This window comes from Dipodomys spectabilis, unplaced genomic scaffold, assembly GCF_019054845.1.
Source record: "Dipodomys spectabilis isolate Male_0828 unplaced genomic scaffold, ASM1905484v1 ptg000002l, whole genome shotgun sequence".
Classification (NCBI taxonomy): Eukaryota; Metazoa; Chordata; class Mammalia; order Rodentia; family Heteromyidae; genus Dipodomys; species Dipodomys spectabilis.
The window spans coordinates 51,207,944-51,231,477 of record NW_024870679.1 but is presented as its reverse complement, the minus strand read 5'-3'; the positions used below and the strand labels follow the sequence as shown (position 1 = coordinate 51,231,477).

General features: G+C 46.5%; 1 protein-coding gene across 1 annotated transcript in view; it reads right to left on the bottom strand.

Moving 5' to 3' along the window:
* Nucleotides 1–5,251: 5,251 nt before the first annotated feature.
* Kif2c (kinesin family member 2C) overlaps nt 5,252–23,534 on the bottom strand; it is a 35,478-nt gene continuing 17,195 nt past the window's right edge. Inside the window, exons 6-21 of the mRNA XM_042677536.1 lie at nt 22,406–22,528; nt 21,809–21,909; nt 21,132–21,227; nt 17,420–17,474; nt 17,164–17,326; nt 14,796–14,886; nt 14,509–14,572; nt 14,341–14,432; nt 12,041–12,183; nt 11,199–11,403; nt 11,008–11,118; nt 8,619–8,686; nt 8,211–8,316; nt 7,995–8,108; nt 5,862–5,985; nt 5,252–5,777 (exon numbers count right to left, since the gene is read on the bottom strand). Coding sequence (XP_042533470.1) covers nt 5,695–5,777; nt 5,862–5,985; nt 7,995–8,108; nt 8,211–8,316; nt 8,619–8,686; nt 11,008–11,118; nt 11,199–11,403; nt 12,041–12,183; nt 14,341–14,432; nt 14,509–14,572; nt 14,796–14,886; nt 17,164–17,326; nt 17,420–17,474; nt 21,132–21,227; nt 21,809–21,909; nt 22,406–22,528 — 1,739 coding nt within the window. The 3' untranslated portion in view covers nt 5,252–5,694. The remainder of the gene's footprint in view (nt 5,778–5,861; nt 5,986–7,994; nt 8,109–8,210; nt 8,317–8,618; nt 8,687–11,007; nt 11,119–11,198; nt 11,404–12,040; nt 12,184–14,340; nt 14,433–14,508; nt 14,573–14,795; nt 14,887–17,163; nt 17,327–17,419; nt 17,475–21,131; nt 21,228–21,808; nt 21,910–22,405; nt 22,529–23,534) is intronic.

Sequence of the window (23,534 nt, the reverse complement as noted above, 5' to 3'; positions counted from 1 at the left end):
AATTTACCTTTAGAGAAAGCAGAACAGAGACAATAGCTAAATTTTGGAAATAATCCAGTTTATTTCCCTTTTTCTTTTCAATTTATTTTCTGGATGGTGGTAGAACTGGGTTTTTGGCATTGGGCTTGTAGGTACTATACATATTTGGCCACACTTCCATCCCATTTTGCTTTATTTTGGTTGGTCGTGGGGCTTGAACTCTGGGACTGGGCAATGTCCCTAGCGCTTTAGCTCAAGGCAAGGGCTCTACCACTTTAGCTACAGTGCTACTTCTGGTTTTCTGGCTGTTAATTGAAGATAAGAGTCTCATGGATTTTTCCTGTCTGGGCTGCCTTAGGATTACAGGTGTGAGCCACTGGCACCCAGCTACTCTTCTTATTTTTCAAAGAGGATATGCTTTTTTTTTTTTTGGTCCTGGGATCTGAACTTGGGGCTGTTAACTATTATCAGCTTTTCAGCCTCAAGGCTAGTGCTCTACCACTGGAGTCACAGTGCCACTTCCAGCTTTTTTTCTGCTTATGTGGTGCTGAGGCAAAGCACTCTACCAATGAGCCACCTTCTCAGCCCAGGATCTGCTTCTTGCCTGTGCAGGCCTGGTCTGTGATCCTGGTTTTTAGTCCATTTCAAGGTCCAAAGTAAATAGGATTATAGGTTTGAGCCACCAACAACTGGATTTTTTTTTTTTTTTTTGGCAGCCATAGGTCTTGAACAACTCTGGGCCTGGGTTTTGTCCCTGAGCTCTTCAGCTCAAGATGAGCTCTCTGCCACTTGAGCCACAGTGCCACTTCTAGTTTTCTAGTGGTTTACTAGAGATAAGAGTCTCATGAACTTTCCTGCCCAGGCTGGCTTTGAACTATGATCCTCAGATCTCAGCTTCCTGTGATTTAGGATTACAGGCGAGTCACTAGTGCCCAGCTGGCATTTCTTTAAGTTTTGCTAATGAACATATTTTAAGTGATACTTTATAGATTAAAACTGAGTAAAATTAAAATGTATCTTTTTTTTTTTTTTTTTGCCAGTCCTGGGACTTGACTCAGCCTAGGCACTGTCCCTCAGCCTTTTTGCTCAAGGCTAGTGCTCTACCACTTGAGGCACAGCACTACTTCTGGCTTTTTCTGTTTATGTGGTACTGAGAAATTGAACCCAGGGCCTCATGTATGCAAGGCAAGCGCTCTACCACTGAGCCACCTTCCCAGCCCTATACATCTTCTTATAATCAAGATATAAAGAGTCATGAGTGGCTTAGACAGAGACCTAGAAATTCTTTCTAGTACTTAAAAAAAAAAGTCAGGCACCAGTGGCCTACTCCTTTAATCCTAGCTGGTTTGGAGGCTGAGATCTGAGGATCAAGGTTCAAAGCTAGCCAGGGCAAGAAAGTTCTTGAGAATCTTATCTTTAACTAACCACCAAGCCAGAAATGGAGCTGTGGCTAGCTAATCTTGAGCTCAAAAGCTCAGTGACAGTGCCTAGGCCCTCAATTTAAACCCCAGGACAGGCACCCACACACAAAATATTACTGATCCCTGACCTAATACATTAAATGGCAGTACTGTAATTTTCTAAGAGATAATAGCCAGGCCTGTGAAACTTTTTTTCTTTTTTTTTGTGGGTTGTGGGACCTGAACTCTGGGCCTGGGTGCTGTCTCTGAGCTGTTCAGCTCAAGGCTAGCACTCTACCACTAGAGCCACAGCACTACTTCTGGCTTTTTCTGCTTATGTGGTGCTGAGGAATTGAATTCAGGACCTCATGGACACAAGGCAAGCACTGTACCATTGAGCCACATTCCCAGCAGGCTATTTATTTATTTATGTCCGTCGTGGGGCTTGAACTCTGGGCCTGGGCACTGTCCCTCAGCTCTTCAGCTCAAGGTGAGCGCTCTACCACTTGAGCCACAGCATCACTTCCGGGTTTCTGGTAGTTTATTGGAGATAGAAATCTCACGGTCTTTCCTGCCCGGGCTGGCTTTGAACCTCGATCCTCAGATCTCAGCCTCCTGAGTAGCTAGGATTACAGGCGTGAGCCACCAGCGCGAGGCGAGCCCTCTGTTACTTGAGCCACAGCCCCACTTATGGTTTTCTGGGGGTTTATTGGAGATAACAGGCTCACAGACTTTCCTGCTGGGGCTGGCTTTGAACCATGATCCTCAGATTTCAGCCTCCTGAGTAGCTAGGTTTACAGGCCTGAGCCACTGGTGCCTGGCCCGCTGAACTCAGCTCAAGCCCAGGACTAGCAAGAAAGGAGAGAGAGAGAGAACCTCAAAAAGATCTTTGTACTACAAGAATAGCCTGGCATTTATTCAATAATGAGTAAAGGTCAAGGTCAAACACCTTACCTTGGTGAGATATTTTGGGGCAAGGAAATAATATTTTCAGCAAATATTTCTGAAAGTTAATTTATTTTTGTTGGTTCTGGGGCCTGGGTGCTATCCCTGAGCATGTTTGCTCGAGGCTAGTGCTCTACCACTTTGAGCCACAATGCCACTTCTGGTTTACTGGTAGTTAATTGGAGATAAAGAGTCTCAAGGAGCCGGGTCCTAGTGGCTCACACCTGTAATCCTAGCTACTCTGGAGGCTGAGATCTGAGGATCACGGTTCAAAGCCAGCCAGAGAGACTCTTATCTCCAATAAACCACTAGAAAACCAGAAGTAGTGTTGTGGCTCAATTGACAGAGGGCTGGCCTTGAGCTGAAGAGCTCAGGGACAGAGCCCAATCCCAGAGTTCAAGCCCCACAACCAACCAAAAAAAAATAGTAATAATAAGGGGGGGGGGGGGCTGGGAAGGTGGCTCACTGGAGAGCACTTTCCTTGCATGCATGAGGCCCTGGGTTCGATTCCTCAGCACCACATAAACAGAAAAAGCCAGAAGTAGTGCTGTGGCTCAAGTGGTAGAGCACTAGCCATGAGCTGAAGAGCTGAGGGACAGCGCTCAAGCCAAGTTCAGGTCCCACAGCCAACTAAATAAATAACCTTAAAAAAAAAAGTCTCAAGGACTTTCCTGCCCAGGCTGGCTTTGGACCTTGATCCTCAGAGATCTCAGCCTCCATAGTAGCGAGTATTATAAGCATGGGCCACCAGGGCTTGGATGAAAGTTATTTATTTTAAAAGCATAAGGAAAGTATTCTTGGCTATGTTCTCTTAATATTTCACACCATTGGGGAAATGGCTGTTAAAATGCTATTCCTTTAGTCTTTTCTTATGTTGCTTATAAATCAAACAAGTTGGGCTGGGAAGGTGGCTCAGTGGTGGAGTACTTGAGGCCACATGCATGAGGCCCTGGGTTCGATTCCTCAGCACCACATAAGCAGAAAAAGCCAAAAGTGGATTTTGTTGTTGTTGTTGGTCGTGGAGCCTGAACTGTGGGCCTGGGCACTGTCTCTCAGCTCTTCAGCTCTAGGCTAGTGCTCTACCACTTGAGCCACAGCGCCACTTGCGGCTTTCTTTTTGCGTATGTGGTGCTGAGGAATCGAACCCAGGGCCTCCTGCATGCAAGGCAAGCACTCTACCACTGAGCCACCTTCCCAGTCCTCCTTTATTTTTCTAATAGGGTCTTACATTTATCTTGGAGATAGAATCTTGAGGACTTTTTTGCATGGGCTGAGGAATCAAACCCAGGGCCTCATGCATGTAAGGCAAGCGCTCTACCACTGAGCCACCTTCCCAGCCCCATTTCTCTCTTTTTTTTTTTGTTTGTCGGTCGTGGGGCCTGAACTCATCATGGGCGCTGTCTCTGAGCTCTTTAGCTGTAGACTAGCGCTCTACCACTTGAGCTTCAGCCCCACTTCCGGCTTTTTTCTTTTTGCTTATGTGGTGCTGAGGAATCGAACCCAGGGCCTTGAGCATGCAAGGCAAGCTCTCTACCACTGAGCCACCTTCCCAGCCCTTTTTTTTTTTTGTACTGGAGATTGAACCCAGGTCATTGTACTTTCTGGACAAGTACTTTGCCACTACATCCCAGGCTTGGATTTGACATTTTTATTTTTGCCAGTCCTGGGGCTTGAACTCAGGGCCTGGGCACTGTCTCTCAGCTCTTCAGCTCAAGGCGAGCACTCTTACCACTAGAGCCACAGCATCACTTCCAGTTTTCTAGTAGTTTATTGAAGAGTCTCTTGGACTTTCCTGCCTAGTCTAGCTCTGAATCATGATCCTCAGATCTCAGCCTCCTGAGTAGCTAGGATTATAGGTGAGTCACTGGCACCTGGCTGACATAACCTTTTTATTTAAGGACACTTCATTACCATTTGGTTAATGCACACTCCTGGACACAAAATCTAAGCCTGCCCATGCCTTAAACTTGGTCCTTTAGTCCATCTAGCACACACATTTTTTTTTTTTTTTTTGGTCAGTTGTAGGGCCTGAATTCTGGGCTTATGTGATGCTGAGGAATCAAACCCAGGGACTCATGCCTGCAAGCCAAGCACTGTGCTACTGAGCCACCTTCCCTGCCCCCACAATTCATTTTTCTTTTTTTTGTTGGTCGTGGGGCTTGAACTCTGGGCCTGGGCACTATCCCTCTGCTCTTCAGCTCAAGGCGAGGGCTCTACCGATTGAGCCACAGCGCCACTTCTGATTTTCTAGTGGTTTATTGGAGCTAAGAGTCTCACGAATTTTCTTGCCTGGGCTGGCTTTAAACTGCGATCCTCAGATCTCAGCCTCCTGAGTAGCTAGGACTACAGGCGTGAACCACCAGCGCCTGGCTTCACAATTCATTTTTCAATACCAAACTGGTGTTTTTTCTTTTTTTTTTTGCTGGTTGTGGGGCTTGAACTCTGGGCCTGGGCACTGTCCCTCAGCTCTTCAGCTCAAGGCTAATGCCCTACCACTTGAGCCACAGTGCCACTTCTGGCCTTTTTCTGCTTATGTGGTGCTGAGGAATTGAACCCAGGGCCTCATGCATGTAAGGCAAGCGCTCTACCACTGAGCCACCTTCCCAGCCCTGGTGTTGCCTTTCAGATTCTTCTTGCTCCAGCAAGGCAAGTGCTTTCTAGTTGGTGGTTCCTAAGTAGACTTATGTAATGTAGAGACTGGAACAGAGTAGTTCCTGTCCCTATGGAGGACCTGGGTTCAAGCTCCAGTACTGCTAACAAGTCAGAGGCTGGGTCTTCAGCTGGTCATGAAAGCTGTAGGCATGGGTCTGGCCTCCAAGAAGAATATAGAATAAGCACTAGCTAGAAGCCAAAAGCACAATAGTGTTCTTGGTCTGGCAAAAGGCTCAGATACATCCCAGGCTCATTACCCACATCACTCAAGAGGCTGATTTTTTTTCTTTATTGTTAAAGTGTACAAATATATAAAGCATCTTGGGCTTCAAAAACAGAAAGGAAGAAAGAGGTCTCAGAAACAGTTTACAAAGTATAAAACATGCAACTACATAATCTAAGGGTGTACAGAACAGCCAAGAGATAGGATAAGAGCTCCTTCTCTTTCCCAGAGCTAAGACAACCTTGGGGAGCCTCCTGAAGCAGCTAGTCCACTGCCAGGGAAAATACAGTACCCAGTCAGCGTGCCCCTCTCAATGGAGAGAAAAGGGCAACATACAGCTTACCTAAAAGCTCTTTCCTCCTGCTCCAAATCGAAGAAAAGCAAAGTCGTGTCCCTTTCCCAGCTGCCCTAGGCCCAAAGCCTACACTTGGCATTTACCAAAATGTGTCCCTGCTCAGACCCTTCGTGTGAAACCAAACATCTTTATTTCAGTCATCACAGGGGCCGTTTCTTGCTGCTTATTTGTTTGCTAGCTTGCTCTTCCAGCTGCATGGCCAATCGCAAGGACTTGATGACATCTGGAATGAATTAGAAGTGATGCACAAGGGATAAGAGTCTCAGAGGCACCCACCCACTCAGTGCACACATGCAGCCACACCTACCTCGCAAAGCTGAGAAGTGCTTGGCTTGCTGGGAGAGAGCAGATTCCGCTTTATTTACAAAGGTCTCCAAGTCATAATCTGGTTGCTCTGTCATCTCAGAGAGCTCAAGCCAGCCTGGTCCTTGCTGCAACAAGTAGTAACACCAAAACACTTCAAATTATCCCTGCTTGCCGGGCACTGGTGGCTCACGCCTGTAATCCTAGCTACTCAGGAGGCTAAGAACTGAGGATCACGGTTCAAAGCCAGCCCAGGCAGGAAAGTCTATGAGACTCTTATCTCCAATAAACCACCAGAAAACCTGAAGTGGTGCTGTGGTTCAAGTGGTAGAGTACTTGCCTTGAGCTGAAGAGCTGAGGGATAACGCCCAAGCCCAGAGTTCAAGCCCCACGACCGACAAAAATAAATAAATAAAATTATTTCTATATTCCAACTGCCTGCAATGCTGTTGTCTGTATGAGAGGCCGTTCCTCATCTATGCCCTATATCCTGCCTCCTGACCCTCTTCCCCTGAGAAATATTCAACTGGCATTCATCCTCCTTCTACCCAGACTTCCCTACACTCCACCAAATGAGTAACATCATTGCTTCTGCTACCCAAACCAAAAGGTAGAATAGCAACTTCTACTCTCACCCAATCCTGTCAATTCCACTCCTCTAATGGTTCTTGAATCTCATGCCCTCACTCTAATCCCAAGACCATGGAACTGCCCTGGTCTATGCACCATCATCTTTCTCGAACTCTTCCTAATTCCTAAGTGCTTCTACCTCCCAAGCTCCCAAGCCAGACTCCATATTGTGGCCACAGTGATACACCATGTGTGTATGAGTGTGACTGTATGTATGTGTGTACAAACCAGTACTGGGACTTAAACCCAGAGCCTGGGTGTGGTCTCTTTTAGCTCTTTTTTTGGCTTGGTTGTGGGGCCTGAACTCTGGGCCTGGGCATTGTGCCTGGCTTAGTGAGACCCTATCTTAAAAATAAAGGGTGAAGCCAGTGCTGGTGGCTAACGCCTGTAATCCTAACTACACAGAAGGCTGAGATCTGAGGGTCTCGGTTCAAACAGTTCAAAGCCAGCCTGGGCAGGAAAGTGTAAGAGACTCTTATCTCTAGGTAATCACCAAAAAACCAGAAGTGGCTCTGTGGCTCAAGTGGTAGAGTGCTTGCCTTGAGAAAAAGAAGCTCAGGGACAGTGCCCAACCCCAGAGTTCAAAGTCCCAGGACCAGCAAAAAATGAAATAAAGGGTGGAGATGAAGCTCAGTGGTTGAGTGCTTACAAGAGACTGGTATAACCAACCATGTCACTACTTTGCCAAGTCCCTTCAAAGGCTTCCACTGCCTTCATAATGAAGTCCAAGCCTTTCGTACAAGCTATATATATAGGCCCTTTAGCATCAGGGTCCTGCTGATCTGTCCAGACCTGGGATCTTCCTTTAATATCTCTTCAAAACTTTTGCTTGGACAACAGTTCATCCCTCGTTTATCCTAAAAGTGCCATGTCCTTTAAACCTGCATACCCAGAACAGTCCAGGGAGAAGACATGCTTAAGCACTTCGCCATAGTCCCATATCACAAGTGCTGCAAATTCTTCCTTTCTGCTCTGCAGTTCCCAGAATGCCAATGTGTTGAGATATTTTGTGTGGTTCCTCAATAGCAAAAGTAGCACCTCCCACTTACTCAGCTCCAACCACTTAATCATCAAAGACATTCCTTCTCTCCCAATTTAGGGATGAAAAAACTGAGGCCCAGTGAGGCTGACTTTCACAAGGAAATCAACTCACACCTAGAAGGGTCAGGATTGACCTCAAGTCTACTTAGAGCTTACTACATGGATCTGCTATTTTAGGTCCATGATTGTAGCATAGGAGCTGGAACATTTACTGAATAAAAAAGCAAAGATTCCTGAATTACCCTCAGCATCTTCAATAAAGGGAGCAGGAGGAGGCTTAGTAGTTCTAGCTGGGAGGACACAGAAAGGCCTATTTGCGCCAGATGGTGTGATCACTGCCTGCCCTAGAACAGCTAGATTGTCAGGTAGAGATTAAGGAGTGCTAGTATAGGGGGCCTCTTGCCATCCCAACCCAAGGGAGCCAGTATGGATATGCAGTTCCTCCCTGGCCAGGGCTAGCACCTACCTGTATAATCTCCTTAAGCTCTTCCATAGCTCTCTCCTCCAGCTCCCTGATTTGTGTCATGGCTTCATTAAAGCTGGACATCTGGGAAGACAGTTCATCCTCTTCCTTGGAGAACTGAGGTGCCAAAAATAGAGAAAAATATAGACTACACGGCCTGGGGTTCCTACCTCAGAGGCCACATTTTCACTTTCCATCCCTTCCCTGTAGCCCTCTTACACTGCTTGAGATCAGAGCCCTATTACAGTTGGTTTCCATCTCTTCTGTTTCCATTTGAATTGGCTGCTCTCCACTGGGCCCGGTGTGGGGGCTGAGCTCCTTGACTCTGAGGAAATAAGGAAGTCTTGATCTCACAGCAGCTCCCTTGGCACTCAGCATGGAGTACAGAGACACACAGGTTACAAGGCTTGAGATCCAAGGTTGATGAGCAGTAGTTTTGCCATTGGGCAAGAGAAAATAAACTGGACAAAACCCTCAAACAATGCTAAAGGGAGCTGGGAAAGGTCTAGCACAACAGCTGAACTCTCATGACTTACAGTCACTGAATCATAGGGAGTATACAGCAGGCACTGGTATCCCAGCCTCCCCCATCCATTCCCCATCCCATTAGGCTGGAGGTACTAGTACCTGTCTGCATATCGTAGTGTGTTTAAAGTATATTCACAGGAGCTTATGCCTGGTGAGATCATAGCAATCTGAAAAGAGGCAAAAGATAGAAGTTGCATATCACAGGTAGAGACGCTAGTCAGTCTGCTCCTGGAGTTGCTGCTGGGAGGAACCATTGAGCTGATGACATTCACTTGGTAAGGTGGAGGGAGTCATTAGGCACCCATGCTATGCCAGGCAACTTGCCCAATATGCAATGCATATTTAAAAAAACAAATTTTTTTTTTTTTTTTTTTTGTCGGTCATGGGGCTTGAACTCTGGGCCTGGGCGCTGCCCTCAGCTCTTCAGCTCAAGGCGAGCGCTCTACCACTTGAGCTACAGCGCCACTTCCGGTTTTCTAGTGGTTTATTGGAGATAGGAGTCTCACGGTCATTCCTGCCCGGGCTGGCTTTGAACGGCGATTCTCAGATCTCAGCCTCCTGAGTAGCTAGGATTACAGGCGTGAGCCACTGGCGCCCGGCAAAAAAAAAAAAACAAATTTTTAACAAAATAATTTTTTTTCTTTTTTGGTGCCAGTCCTGGGGCTTGAACTCAGGGATGTGGTGCTGCCCCAGAGCTTCTTTTGCTAAAAGCTAGCGCTCGACTACTTGAATCATAGTTCTACTTCCGGTGTTTTGGTAGTTCATTGGAGATAGTCTCACAGACTTTCCTGCCTGGGCTGGCTCAGCGCAGATCTCAGCCTCCCGGGTAGGTACTGTATTCAAGGTGTGAACCACTGGCGCCCAACAGAAAAAAAAAAAAAAAAAAAAAATCAAGGTTTTTTTGTGTTGGTTTGTTGGTCATGGGGCTTGAATTCTGGGCCTGAGCGCTGTCGCTCAGCTCTTCAGCTCAAGGCTAGTGCTCTACCAGTTGAGCTACAGTGCCACTTCCGGTTTTCTGAGTGGTTTATTGGAGAGAAGAGTTTCACGGACTTTCATGCTGGGGCTGGCTTTGAACCGTGATCCTCAGATCTCAGCTTCCTGAGTAGCTAGGATTACAGGCGTGAGCCACCAGCACCCGGCCAAAGTTTTTTTAAAAAGCCAGAATTTTACTATGTTGCCCACACTGGTCTCAAACTCCTGGGCTGAAGTGATCTTCCTGCTTCACTCTCCCTGGTAGCTGTGACTACAGATGAGATATTCTTATGTCCAATGAACTAGCAAAAAGCAAAAACGAAGTATGGCTTCAGTGGAAGATCTCTGGCCTTATGTGAAAAAGCCAAGTAAGAGTGTAAGACCCTGAATTCAAGCCCCAATGCTGACACTAAAAAAAAAAAAAAAAGGGGGGGGGGGAAGGGCTGGGAAGGTGGCTCAGTGGTAGAGTGCTTGCCTTGCATGCATGAGGCCCTGGGTTCAATTCTTCAGCACCACATAAGCAGAAAAAACTGGAAGTGGCACTGTACCTCATATAGTAGAGTACTAGCCTTGAGCTGAAGAGCTGAGGGACAGTGCCCAGGCCCAGAATTCAGGCCTTATGACCCGTGCGTGTATTAAAAAAAAAAAAATCACTGCAGGCTTGTAGCTTGTGCTCCAGCCTATATACTAGGCTGGGAACCAATGAATCTGAAGGGAAGCCTTGGAAGAGATAAGGATTTTCCTTGTTTGCATCCCCTCAGGTTTTGCAAGTCCCTTTTTTTGGGGGGTGGGGGGGTGGGGGGTCCGGTTGTGGGGTCTGAACTCTGGGCCTGGGCGCTGTCCCTCAGCTCTTCAGCTCAAGGCTAGCGCTCTACCACTTGAGCCACAGCGCCACTTCCCGCTTTTTTCATTTTGCTTATGTGGTGCTAAGGAATCGAACCCAGGGCCTCAGGCATGCATGGCAAGCGCTCTACCACTGAGCCATCTTCCCAGCCCCTTGCAAGTCCCTTTTTAACCAGATAAGGGACTCTCCGCCAGCCAGCCAAGAGATGTGCCTACATCTGGTAAAAGAGCAGGTTCTTTTTTTTTTCCTTTGGTTTGTTGTGGGGCCTGAACTCTGGGCCTGGGCACTGTCCCTTGGCTCTTCAGCTTATGGCTAGCACTCTACCACTTGAGCCACAGTGCCACTTCTGGCTTTTTCTGCTTATGTGGTACTGAGGAATCAAACCCAGGGCCTCATGCATGTAAGGCAAGCATTTTACCACTGAGACTCCTTCCTAGCCCCAGCTTTTTTTTTTTGCTCAAGGCTAGGACTCTACCACACAGATCCACTTCTGGTTTTCTGGTACTTCGGGGGGGGGGGGGGGGGGGGGGGGGAGGTGGTAATGTGGAAGCAGCATCAGTAAAGGAGGGTGGAAGTCCAGTCAAGAGCCTGGAAATGGAGGCAGCCAGGAATGAGCCTGCTATCCAGCGACAGAACTAAATGTCTCCTCTGTACCAAAGTAACTCTACTCACCATGCAAGTCCTTGAGTTCTCCCCAATAAAGGAGTCTCTCAGCACCTGTGTCAGTTTACTCTCTCGGAATGGGGTGTGAGCTTTGTTCTGTCCTAGGGCCCTGATACACTCCTGTGAAGCAGCAGGAACAATTAAAGACCCATTTTTCCCTCCCTTCCCTCCAGGCCCTACCACTAGCTGGCCTCTGTTACCTTCAGGGCCAGAAGACTTTTGTTGATTTCTGCACCCTCCATTCGGGTTTGCCGGTCAGCACTGGAAGTATCTGCCCCTCGTTCGTTTCCTGCCAGATCTACCAAAGAAAACTTGCCATATAGTTTCCCTTTGACTCGAAGAAGTATCTGGAAGCAGGCATGGGAGCGGGAAGAGTTGGAGTTGGCAAATGTTTGCCCAGAGGTCCTGTGGCAAAGGTGATGAGGGAGGCAAAGAAAGGTTATTATGACCTTCTGGGATCCAGTCCCCAAGACCCTCCAGTGTTTAGGTCAGATCAGGATTCTAATAAGTGTGTGTCTTCCTTTCTCAGACTTTCATTCTGGACAACAGCCATCTCCAACTTTGGACATAATAATTTTCTACGTAGCCAAATCAGTAGGCTTTAGGTAGATCTGCGGAAGGATGAGCTATGTCTGCTCCAGGGCACATATAAACTACATGAGAGCATTTGAGGGGCCTGAGGAGGGTAGCCTCTCCCTGACCCTCCATAATACCACATCAGTACTTCCTTACTTCTGTGTTCTATCCCAGAACACATCCAGCCAGGAAGCTCCTGAATTTCACAAGGGAAGGACCAAGACAGTCTTATAGATGTGGAGAAGCATGCCTGTGAATAAAACCTGCCTTGGTTAGAGTCAGACTACTTTGACTTGAGTCTGAGAAGCCTTTGGCCTTGGGTTCTGTCCTACTGTGAGCCCTTAAAGCAGAGACCCTCACAGCCTTTACCAAGCTGGCAACAAGTAGCATTATGTGGAAACAAATGGCACGAGTTAGGCTAAAACCAGTCATTAGAAGATAGCCCCTTCTTTAATAAAATTCCGACCTGCAGGCGCTACCCAAGTTGATCATCTTGATGACATCATCAGCAGAGTTAACCAGGTACTCCTGCAGCCCCACCACCTGCACCTGTTGCTTGCCGTCCTCCAGCACACGTAACTTGGCCTTTTTGTTGAGCAGATCAAACAGCTGTGCAAGGCAGACAGAATAAACCTAAGGGCACAGGTGCTAGGTACCCTGTCCAGCTCTTCCAATCTCCAGATATCAGACTAGTAGAGGGTGTTGTACTTGGAATCTGAACTAGTTTACCTTAGTTCAATTTGGCTCTGCTCCTTTACTAGTTGCAAGAGCTGAGCAAGTTACTGAATCACTCTAATCTGTTTTTATTTGTAAAGTCAAGATAAATTATGTGCTTAGATAGCAAGGTGCCGGTGGCTCATGCTTGTATCCTAGCTACTCAGGAGGCTGAGATCTGAGGATCATGGTTCAAGGCCAGCCCTGGCAGGAAAGTGAGACTCTTATCTCCAATAAACCGCTAGAAAACCAGAAGTGGCGCTGTGGCTCAAGCAGTAGAGCGCTTGCCTTGAGCTGAAGAGCTGAGGGACAGTGCCCAGGGCCAGAGTTCAAGCCCCACAACTGCTAAAAGAAAAAAAAAAAGTGCTTAGAATAGTGCTTAGCAGTGGAAACTGGTGGCTCATACTTGTACTCCTAACTACTCAGAAGGCTGAGATCTGAGGATTATATGTTTCAAATCCAGCACAAGCAGATAAATCTGTGAGATTCTTTTTTTCTTTTTCTTTTTGGTTGGTTGTGGGGCCTGAACTCTGGGCCTGGGCGCTGTTCCTCAGCTCTTCAGCTCAAGGCTAGTGCTTTACCACTTGAGCTACAGCATCACTTCTGGCCTTTTCTTTTTTTTTCTTTTTTTTGGGTCCAGTCATGGGGCCTGAACTCTGGGCCTGGGTGCTGTCCCTCAGCATTTCAGCTCAAGGCTAGTGCTCTACCACTGGAGCCACAGCGCCACTTCCGGCTTTTTTTTCTGTTTATGTGGTGCTGAGGAATCGAACCCAGGGCCTCATGCTTGCAAGGCATGCAACTCTACCGCTGAGCTACCTTCCCAGCCCTCTTCTGGCCTTTTCTGTTTATGTGGTGCTGAAGAATTGAACCCAGGGCCTTATGCATGCAAGGCAAGCCTTCTACCACGGAGCCACCTTCCCAGCCCCAAATCTGGGAGATTCTTATTCCCAGTTAACCACCAAGAAGCTGGAAATAGACATGTGGCTCAAGTGATAGTGTGTGCCAGCTTGAGCAAAATAAGCCAAGTGAGAAAGTGTGGCTCTGGATTCAAGCCCCAATACCAGCACCAAAAAAAAAAAAAAAAGAAAGCACAAGGCCCCAAGTTTAAATCCAGTACTAAAACACACACACACACACACACACACACACACACACACACACACACACACACACACACACACACACACACACACACACACACACACACACACACACACAGCTTAGTACATACTAGGAGTAAATATTAGCTACTTTTATAATCTGTTTTCTAAGGAAGGCAACCCTATAAAAGTGTATAGAGGGCTGGGAAGATGGCTCAGTGGTAGAGCGCTTGCCTTGCAAGCCTGAGGCCCTGGGTTTGATTCCCCAGCACCACATAAGCAAAAAGAAAAAAAGCCAGAAGTGGCACTGTGGCTCAAGTGGTAGAGTGCTAACCTTGAGCTGAAGAGCTGAGGGACAGTGCCTAGGCCCAGAGTTCAGGCCCCACAACTGGACCCAAAAAACAAAACAAAAAAAGTGTATAGAGACTACAGAGAAATCAAAAGTATTCACATGCCAGGTGCTGGTGGCTCATGCCTATAATCCTAGCTACTCAGAGGAGATCTGAGGATCATGGCTCAAAGCCAGCCTGAGCAGGAATGTTTTTGAGACTCTTATCTCCAATTAACCACCAGAAAACAGGAAGTGGCACTGTGGCACAAAGTGGTAGAGTGCTAGCCTTGAGCAAAAAGAGCTCAGGGATGGTGCCCAGGTCCTTAGTTTGAACAAAAAGAAAAATAAGGAAGCAAAAAAAAGTCTCATGGAATTTCCTGCCCAGACTGGCTTTGAACAATGATCCTCAGATCTTAGCCTCTAAGTAGATGCCAGTTCTTATTCAACTTTGGTGCCATTTCATCATCAGATTTTCACCTCCCTATACATGCCTGGGACGAATAGCTCAAAGGTCTAACCTATAGCTAGTAAGTTATTTGTCTTCTGTAACTTGTAGCCAACTTTAAGGTATTGGAAAGTCAGGAGCTCCCTCAGCATAGACAGGGGCTCCCTGACTACTACCTTCCCATTGTAGATCTCAAAGAAGGTCACATAGACTTCCAGGCCCAGGTTCCGGTAACGGGACTGTTTCTTCAGGAGGAAGACATCCTGGGCTGAGGAAGAGAGCCTGGATAAGTAACAGCCTACCTTTCTTCACCCAATCCCAATGAGACAAAACGTATTACTCACAGGCCATTGCATAGATCCCTTTGGATGCATTCTGAGCTTTACCAGACAGGTCTCCACCCATAGTCTGCAAAAGGAAAAGTAGACAACTATGGTTAAACTTGGTCTAAGCCAGGTCTACTGGCTATATTGCTAGAGTGGGCCATACCAAAGCCAGGAGACTAAAACTGCTGAGGCCTCTCTGTGTCTGGTATAGTGAGTGTCTGGTGATGGGGCATCTGCACTGAGAGGACTTTTTGCAAGACATTCTCTTCCTTTTCAGGAGTCCAATATTACACTTGAATACTCACATGTGTCTTGCCACTTCCTGTCTGCCCATATGCAAAACAAGTTGCTTTTCCTCCTTCAAAAATCGTCTGTACCAGTGGCCTTGCTGTAAATCTAGGAGAAAGGATAGAAGGGGTGGGGAGGGGTGGCATTTGTACAACCAATAATTCTTGGGTTCTAAGAGGCACTGGAAATGTTAGGATGCTCTGCAATACTATCTCCCCACCATCACCAGGGTTGATTTGGTTGACCTGGCTGGTTAGGTGGGTACTCCTTCCCTTAAAGTTCCATATGCATCCCTCCCAAAGCTACATGTGTGGTGGAAGATCATTTTCTCTGGTAGAAACTATTCTTTGGTCAAGAGTTTATTAGTAGCCATGTTCCCCTGCTAGAACCTCCAAAGAGCTCTCCATGCAAATGGAGATGTTCCATCACTATTGGATTCGAATGTTCCAGGAACCCCTCAAACAGATATTAAGCAAATTTGTAAGTCCATTACTCTTATTTTTCAATTTTTATTTTGCTAGTGATGGAATGGGGCATCACACTGGCTAGCAAGTACTCTACCACTAAGCTACTCCCAGGCTTCAAAGTCTTTATATGTAACATGGCATAGGACACATTCCCCATTTTTGCATAATTTCTAGGTTATTAGTAATAGTTAAGTGCAAGATAGTTATTATGCTGCATTGTAAAATGTCTGCATATGCTCAGTACAGAACCAGTCTTTTGAGATCTGTGGATGGCTAAATACACAGCTATGTAATCCAAGAATATAGAGGGCCTGAGATCCCCAATACCTTCTAGGTATACTTCCTTTCCTGCCTCAGTAGTCCATCCTCTTCTTGACCCACTAACAAAATCCAAAATACTACTGGCTTATTGTCAGGGAGGGGATGAGGGATAGTTACCTACCAGGAGCAGGCTGATGGTATACATTCTAAACTGCCCAGCCTATCTTCTGACACTGGAGATAAAAGTGAAAACCTGAGCTTGGCAGACAGCCTCCAGCAGCACCCAAGGGAAATCAGATCTAAAATATTTTATGCTCTGTGGCCTAAATAAGGGTTTCTGTCACATTTTTCTGTTTGAGACAGGGTCTCAATAAGGAGCCCTGGCTGGGTCTTGAACGCTCTCTATGCTCCTACCTTGGCCTTCTGTGTGTTAGGATTATAGGCTGTTTTGAGTGTGTGTGTGTGTGCGCGCGCGCGTGTGTGTGTGTGTGTGTGTGTGTTTTGAGTGTGTGTGTGTGTGCACTGGTACTAGGCCTTGAATTTAGGGCCTCACATTTTCACTGAGCTTTTTGCTCATAAATAGCAATCTACCACTTGAGTCATGCCTCCAAGGCTAGCTTTTTCATTTTCTTTTTTTTTTTTTGTAGGTCATAGAGCCTGAACTCTGGGCCTGGGCGCTGTCCCTCAGCTCTTCAGCTCAAGGCTAGTGCTCTATCACTTGAGCCATAGCGCCACTTCTCAAAAACCATAGGCTCGGTAGTTATGTGAATATGATCATGTAAATATGATCGCATAATATTTCGAAATGAACTCTAAGAAATGGAAACAAGAGGGTTCTTTTTTTCTTTGTTGCTGTTTTTGTTTTCTGTACTTTTGCTTGTAAGTTTATCTGTTTGGGAGGGTAAGGTGGAACACAGAAAGGGTAGGAAAAAAGGTGAATGCAGCAGTGGCAGGCTGGGAAGGTGGCTCAGTGGTAGAGTGCTTGCCTTACATGCATGAGGCTCTGGGTTCGATGCCTCAGTACCCTATAAACAGAAAAGGCTGGCACTGTGGCTAGAGCGCTAGCCCAGGGCCCAGGCCCAGAGTTCAGGACCATGACTAACACACACACACAAACAACAATGACAACAAACAAATGCAGCATTGATACTCACTAAACATGTTGAAAATGTACTACATAACTTGTGGGTAGAAATAGGAGGGAAAAAACTGGGAGAGAAAATGGAAGGCACTGTTCAAAAAGAAATGTACTTATTGCCTGACTTATGTAACTGTAACCCTTCTGTATTACCTTTACAAAGACTATATATATTACAATTACATAATTATATATAAAATATATTAAAATTATATAATTATATATATATATAATATTAAAAATAGAAGCCAGGTGCTAGTGGGTCATACCTATAATTCTAGCTATTTGGGAAGTTGAGAATGAGATTATCATTTGATGCCATCCTGGGCAAAAAATTAGTGGGATTAGACCAGGTGGCTCCCTAAAGCCACTAGAAGAAGCAACATCCTATCCTAAATAAAACCAGTGAAAAGCAGGGCAGAAAGTTTGGTTCTGTGGTATTAATAACAGCCAGCAAGCACCTGAATTCAAATTCAGTACAATCAATCAGTAAATCAATCAAATAGAAGACAGACTAACCTGTAGACAACTTCATTGGTCGCTGTTTCATCAAATGCAAAGTCAAAACAGAATGCCTGGTTCTCTAGATACTTTGTTAAGTCCACTTTTAATTTGGGTTCATGCACCAAGAGGAGGCACTTGCTAGGAACAGAAATCACATCGATTTCTTTCTTGGCCAGTTCTGCAGAGGGAGAGAACTTCAGGGGGTTGCTCCCTGGATACAGGGGACCTTCAGTCAGTCTGAAGCCTCTTTCTGACTGACTGAATGGCTTACCTTGCTTATTTAAAGGGCGTTTCCTAACACAGACACAGATCCTGTGTTCTTCGATCTGTAAGAGGGTAAGAGGAGAAATCGAAAGGAGAAAATTCAGAGCAGTATCGAAAAGTTGTTCAGGGGCTGGTAGAGTGTTTGCCTTACATGCATGAGACCCTGGGTTCAACTCCTCAGCACCACATAAGCACAAAGATCTGGAAATGGTGCTATGGGTCAAGTGGTAGAGCGCTAGCCTTGAGCTGAAGTGCTGAGGGACAGCGCCCCGGCCAGAATTCAGACCCCACGACAAACAAACAAAAACAAACAAAAAGTTTGTTCAAACCTCCCTGCCCTGCCCAGTCAATAGACAAAATCTTAGTGATCCTGTTAGTCACACTAGAGCATAGGAAGTTGTATTGTATATTCCCCAATTTCCTTATTTCCTTACTCTGCTGCCCACAAGAGTTTCCAGCACTATTTTTATAATTTTTTTTTTTGGTGTCGGGGGTGGGGGTGGGGGGGCAGTCCTGTGGCTTGAACTCAGGGCCTGGGCATTGTCCGAGTTTCTTTTGCTCAAGGCTAGCACTCTACCATTTGAGCCACAGAGCCACTTTTGGCTTTTTCTGTTTATGTGGTACTGAGGAATCAAACACAGGGCTTCATGCATGCTAGGCAAGCACTCTACCACTAAGCCACATTCCGGCCCTATTTTTGTAATTATTAGCAGCAATCTAGCCAATCTATACTACAGAGGATAGGATTCAGTTTGTAAAGATCAGACTCACTCTCCTGAATCTCACTAGCTGCATCCCACCAGAGTTTTAAAAAAAGTGGCCAGAGCCAGGTGCTGGTGGCTCATGCCTGTAAGCCTAGCTACTTAGGAGGCTGAGCTCTGAGGATCGCGGTTCAAAGCCAGCCTGGGCAGGAAAAGTCCGTGAGACTCTTACCTCCAATAAATCACTCAGAAAACCGGAAGTGGTACTGTGGCTCAAGTGGTAAAATGCAAGCCTTAAGCTGAAGAGCACAGGGACAGCGCCCAGGCCCAGAGTTCAAGCCAGGCATGTAATCAGCACAGAGTAGACAGGTTAGATCACCAGTGTGAAGCCAGCCTGGGCATCTCAAAAAAGGGAGATGAAGAGTGGGCTACGGGCATAATTCAAGTAGGAAAACCCTTGCCAAGCCTTCTTGAGACCCTGGGTTCAATTGCCATACTACAAAAAAGGGCGGACTGCTGGACACCAGCAGCTCTCGCCTGTAATCCTAGCTACTCGGGAGGCTGAGATCTGAGGATCTCCATTCAAAAGCAGGAAAGACCATGAGAATGCTATCTCCAATAAACCACCAGAAAACCGGAAGTGATGCTGTAGCTCAAGGTAGAGCACTAACTTGGAGCTAAAGAGCTGAGGGACATGGGGCTGGGAAGTTGGCTCAGTGGTAGAGCGCTTGCCTTGCATGCCTGAGGCCCTGGGTTCAATTCCTCAGCACCACATAAGCAAAAAGAAAAAAGCCGGAAGTGGCATTGTGGCTCAAGTGGTAGAGCGCTGCCTTGAACTGAAGAGCTGAAGGACAGCGCCCAGGCCCAGAGTTCAGACCCCATGACCGGACCCAAAAAAAAAAAAAAAAGAGCTGAGGGACAGCGCTCAGGCCCAGAGTTCAAACTCCACAATAACAAAAAAAAGGGGCAGGGCAGGGGTGATACATAAGAAAGGTAGGAATAGCCGGGCGCTGGTGGCTCACGCCTGTAATCCTAGCTACTCAGGAGGCTGAGATCTGAGGATCGCGGTTCAAAGCCAGCCCGGGCAGGAGAGACCGTGAGACTCCTTCTCCAATAAACCACCAGAAAACCGGAAGTGGCGCTGTAGCTCAAGTGGTAGAGCGCTCGCCTTGAGCTGAAGAGCTGAGGGACAGCGCCCAGGCCCAGAGTTCAAGCCACACGACTGACAAAAAAAAAAAGAAAGGTAGGAATATGATTCAGTAGTAGATTTGGTGCTCAACATACATGAAGTCCAGGGTTTAATCTCCAGCAAAAGCTGTTTAATCTCCAGCAAAAGCTGTGTGCTGACAGCTAACACTTGTAATCTTAGCTACTCAGGAGGCTGAGATAAGGAGGATCAAAGTTCAAAGCCAGACTAGGCAGAGAAGTCTGGGAGATTCCATCTCCAAATAACCAGCAAAAAGCTGGACTGGAGATATAATGCAGGTGGTAGAATACCAGCTGTGAGCAAGAAAGCTGAGAGTATGAGACCTGAGTTCAAGCAAAAAGAGCTCAGGGGTAGTACCCAGGTCCTGGGTTCAAGCCCCACAATATAAACAAACAACAAAACCCAATGGACTAAGCTGAGTGTTGATGGCTTAGAAGGCTGAGATCTAAAGACCATGGCAAGAAAGTCCAAGCCAGCCTGGGCAAGGAAGTCCATGAGACTCTTATCTCCAATTAACTTCCAGAAAAATGGAAGAGATGCTGTGGCTCAAGTGGTGGAGTGTTCACCTTGAACTGAAGAGCTCAAGGATAGCACCCAGGCCCAGAGTTCAAACCCTATGGCCAACAAAATAAATAAATAAATAAAACTGAACAAACAATGGACTGGAGCTGGGAATGTGGCTTAGTGGTAGAGTGCTTAAAGCCATGGGCTTGGTTCCTTAGTACCACATAAAAAAAGCCAGAAGTGGCACTGTGGCTCAAAAGAAGCCCAGGAACAAACCAGGTGCTGGTGGCTCACGCCTGTAATCCTAGCTATTCAGGAGGCTGAGATCTGAGGATGGTTCAAAGCCAGTCCGGGCAGGAAAGGGCAGAAAAGTCCGTGAGACTCTTACCTCCAATAAACCACTAGAAAACTAGAAGTGGCACTGTGGTTCAAGCAGTAGAGCACTTGCCTTGAGCTGAAGAATGCAGGGACAGCGCCCAAGCCCAGAGTTGTTTTTTTTTTTTTGGGTCCAGTCGTGAGGCCTGAACTCTGGGCCTGGGCTCTGTCCCTTAGCTCTTCAGCTCAAGGCTAGCACTCTACCACTTGAGCCACAGCGGCCCTTCTGGCTTTTTTCTTTTTTTGCTTATGTGGTGCTGAGGAATCAAACCCAGGGCCTCATGCATGCAAGGCAAGCTCTCTACCACTGAGCCACCTTCTCAGCCCCCAAGCCCAGAGTTCAAGCCCCACGACCGACCAAAAAAAAAAAGAAAAAAAAAAAAAAAAAAAAGCCCAGGAACAGTACAGGGCCCTGAGTTCAAGCCCAAGGACCGGCAAAAAGAAAACAACAACAAAAACCCAATGGACTTTCAAAGCTAAGTGTATATATTTATTTTATTTTTTTTTTTTTTGGGTTGGGTCATAGGGCTTGAACTCTGGGCCTGGACGCTATCCCTCAGCACTTCAGCTCAAGGCTAGCGCTCTACCACTTGAGCCACAGGGCCACTTCCGGCTTTTTTTCTTTTTGCTTATGTGGTGCTGGGGAATTGAACCCAGGGCCTCATGCATGCAAGGCAAGTACTCTACCACTGAGCCACCTTCCTTGTATTCTATGCCAGAACTGGGGCTTAGAACTCAGGGCCCAATTGTTCTACCACTTAAGCCACACTTCCAGTTCTGGCTTTTTGCTGGTTAACTGAAGATAAGCATCTTGGAGATTTGCCCCAACTAGCTTTGAATTACAAACCCCATATCTCAACCTCTTGAGTAGCCAATCCCGTGTATACTTTCAGTCTTGTAAAGGTAAGTTTTCTGTCTCTCAATGTACTTACAGGATCAGTCATAGTAAGTGGATGACATTCCAGAGTAGCTCGATATTCCTTAATCATCCGGGAAAATTCCCAGTTTGGAAAACTGTTGTCATACTCCTATTTGAGAAAAGAGCAAAATGTTGAGATATAAGCTCTCTCGGACTCAGCACTAAGAGGCAGCAATGACAGCTCTTTGGTACAACTTCACAGTTAAAGTCTTCACCCTGACTCTAGGGTATAAAAGTCTTGGGGTGCAGATTGGCAAGGGAGCCTAGGCATGTGTCATAACCAGCTAAGAAGTAGGACAAGCTCATCATTCCACACTTATCTCAGGAGGCACAGCAGCACACTGTACCTCTCCAGAGCAATGAACCCATCTAAGGAGTCTTCACTACAGTCACTCCCATCCTGCAGTAGGGAAAGCAAATGTCTGCCCAGCGCTGTGTTAGTATGTGATGGGCTTCCTCATTGAGTGGCATCAAGAGCTGTTAATCTGAGGGCCTTTCAGATAATTTCTGAATCATGTATTTACTTTATGAACAAATCTGATGAGAAATCAATTAAATTTCCTGGATAGCAGAAGTGGCATCTCAGAAATGCTAGGGCCCAGTGAATTTCTGTTGCCCATGGTGCTTTAGTTCAGGAGGACCATATAGGCCTGTTCCAAAACCCTTGCCCAAATCTCCCATGAAAGGTACCTGGGCTCGCTTTATTCTTATTTCAGAGTTTTGGGCCCTCTTCTCTTCCCGCTTGGTCTTCATTTTTTCAATTTCTTTCACAATACATGATTTCCTCCGAACTGGTGGGGGGGGCGGGGGGGAAGGAAATCAGTCTTTTACTTTTCTAAGTCAGCCTACTGTTCTCCAGCTGTTTTGCTGTTTGGCCTTTCTCATGAACAGGTCTTAAATCCTTGGTCTGAAATCACTATGCACAGCAAACAATACATGTGACTCTTGGATCAGTAAGTGAACCGAGTAATGACTTGGCTAGTGTGAGGTGAAAACAGTGACAACAGTACTCTGGTTCTGACCCAAACTCTCTTTATGCCTCCATAGCTATTTTCTTAACCATCCAAAAGATGAGGCAGCCCTGTTTGGTTTTCAGAGTTAGTGTGATAACACCAGATTCCTCTCAAATCAGGGGGCTTCTGCCCAATCTTGTAACAGTCTATGTTCACATGAAAACATGCCTTCATGATGACAAAATGAATCTTGTACTCAGGTATCCAGATATGCCAGATGTTAACTACCTGCTCTATACCAGGAGCAGAATAGCAGATAGCTCATTGTATGTACCTGAGTTCATAGGGTGTGCAGCAGAGCTGCCTCGGATGGCATGGACTGGCTCTTGCACCTCCTCGCTGATCATCGTCAATGGTATTTCAGTTACTGCAGGGCATGAGGGCCTACCAGAGCCAGCTGTGAGGGAACAAGAGTCACTGAAGAAACAGCAGGCACATCATAACTGTCCTCACTGGGGCCTTGGCAGGTCATGGGCCAGGAGAAGGCTACCGCCAGCTTAGCAAGGGCTCAAACTCTTCCAGCATGAGCAGAACTTAGGCTTCTCCCTTCACCTTGGTCCATACCTGAACCCAATCATTTCTATATTTTTTTTTTATTTTTTATTTTTTTTGGTACCAGTCCTAGGGCTTGAGCTCAGGCCCAGGGCACTGTCCTACACTTTTTTTGCTCAAGGCTACCATTTGAACCATTGCTCTACTTCTGACTTTTTAACTAGAGATAAGAGCCTCATGGAGCTGGGTGCCAATGGCTCAGGCTTGTAATCCTAGCTACTCAGGAGGCTAAGATCTGAGGATCGCAAGTTCAAAGCCAGCCCAGGCAGGAAAGTTCCCATGAGATTCTATCTCCAATAAACTATCAGAAAACCAGAAGTGGCACTGTGGCTCACGTGTAAAGCCCTTGCCTTGAGCTGAAGAACTTAGGGATAGCGCCCAGGCCCAGAGCTCAAGCCCCATGACAAACACACGCGCACACACACAAAAAGTCTTATGGACTTTCATGCCCAAATTGGCTTCAAACTGTGATCCTCAGATCTCAGACTCCTGAGTAACTAGGATTATAAGAAAATATTCTCGGGGCTGAGAAGGTGGCTCAGTGGTAGAGTGCTTGCCTTGCATGCATGAGGCCCTGGGTTTGATTCCTCAGCACCACATAAGCAAAAAGAAAAAGCCAGAAGTGGTGCTGTGGCTCAAGTGGTAGAGCGCTAGCCTTGAGCTGAAGAGCTGAGGGACAGTGCCCAGGCCCAGAGTTCAGGCCCCACGACCGGACCCCCCCCCCCAACACACACACACACAAAAAAAAAAAAAGAAAGAAAAGAAAAGAAAATTCTCCTTTTTGGCAGTAGGAATTAAACTCAAGAGCCTCACATTCTTGCTTATAGCTTGTGATCTATCATTTGAGTCAG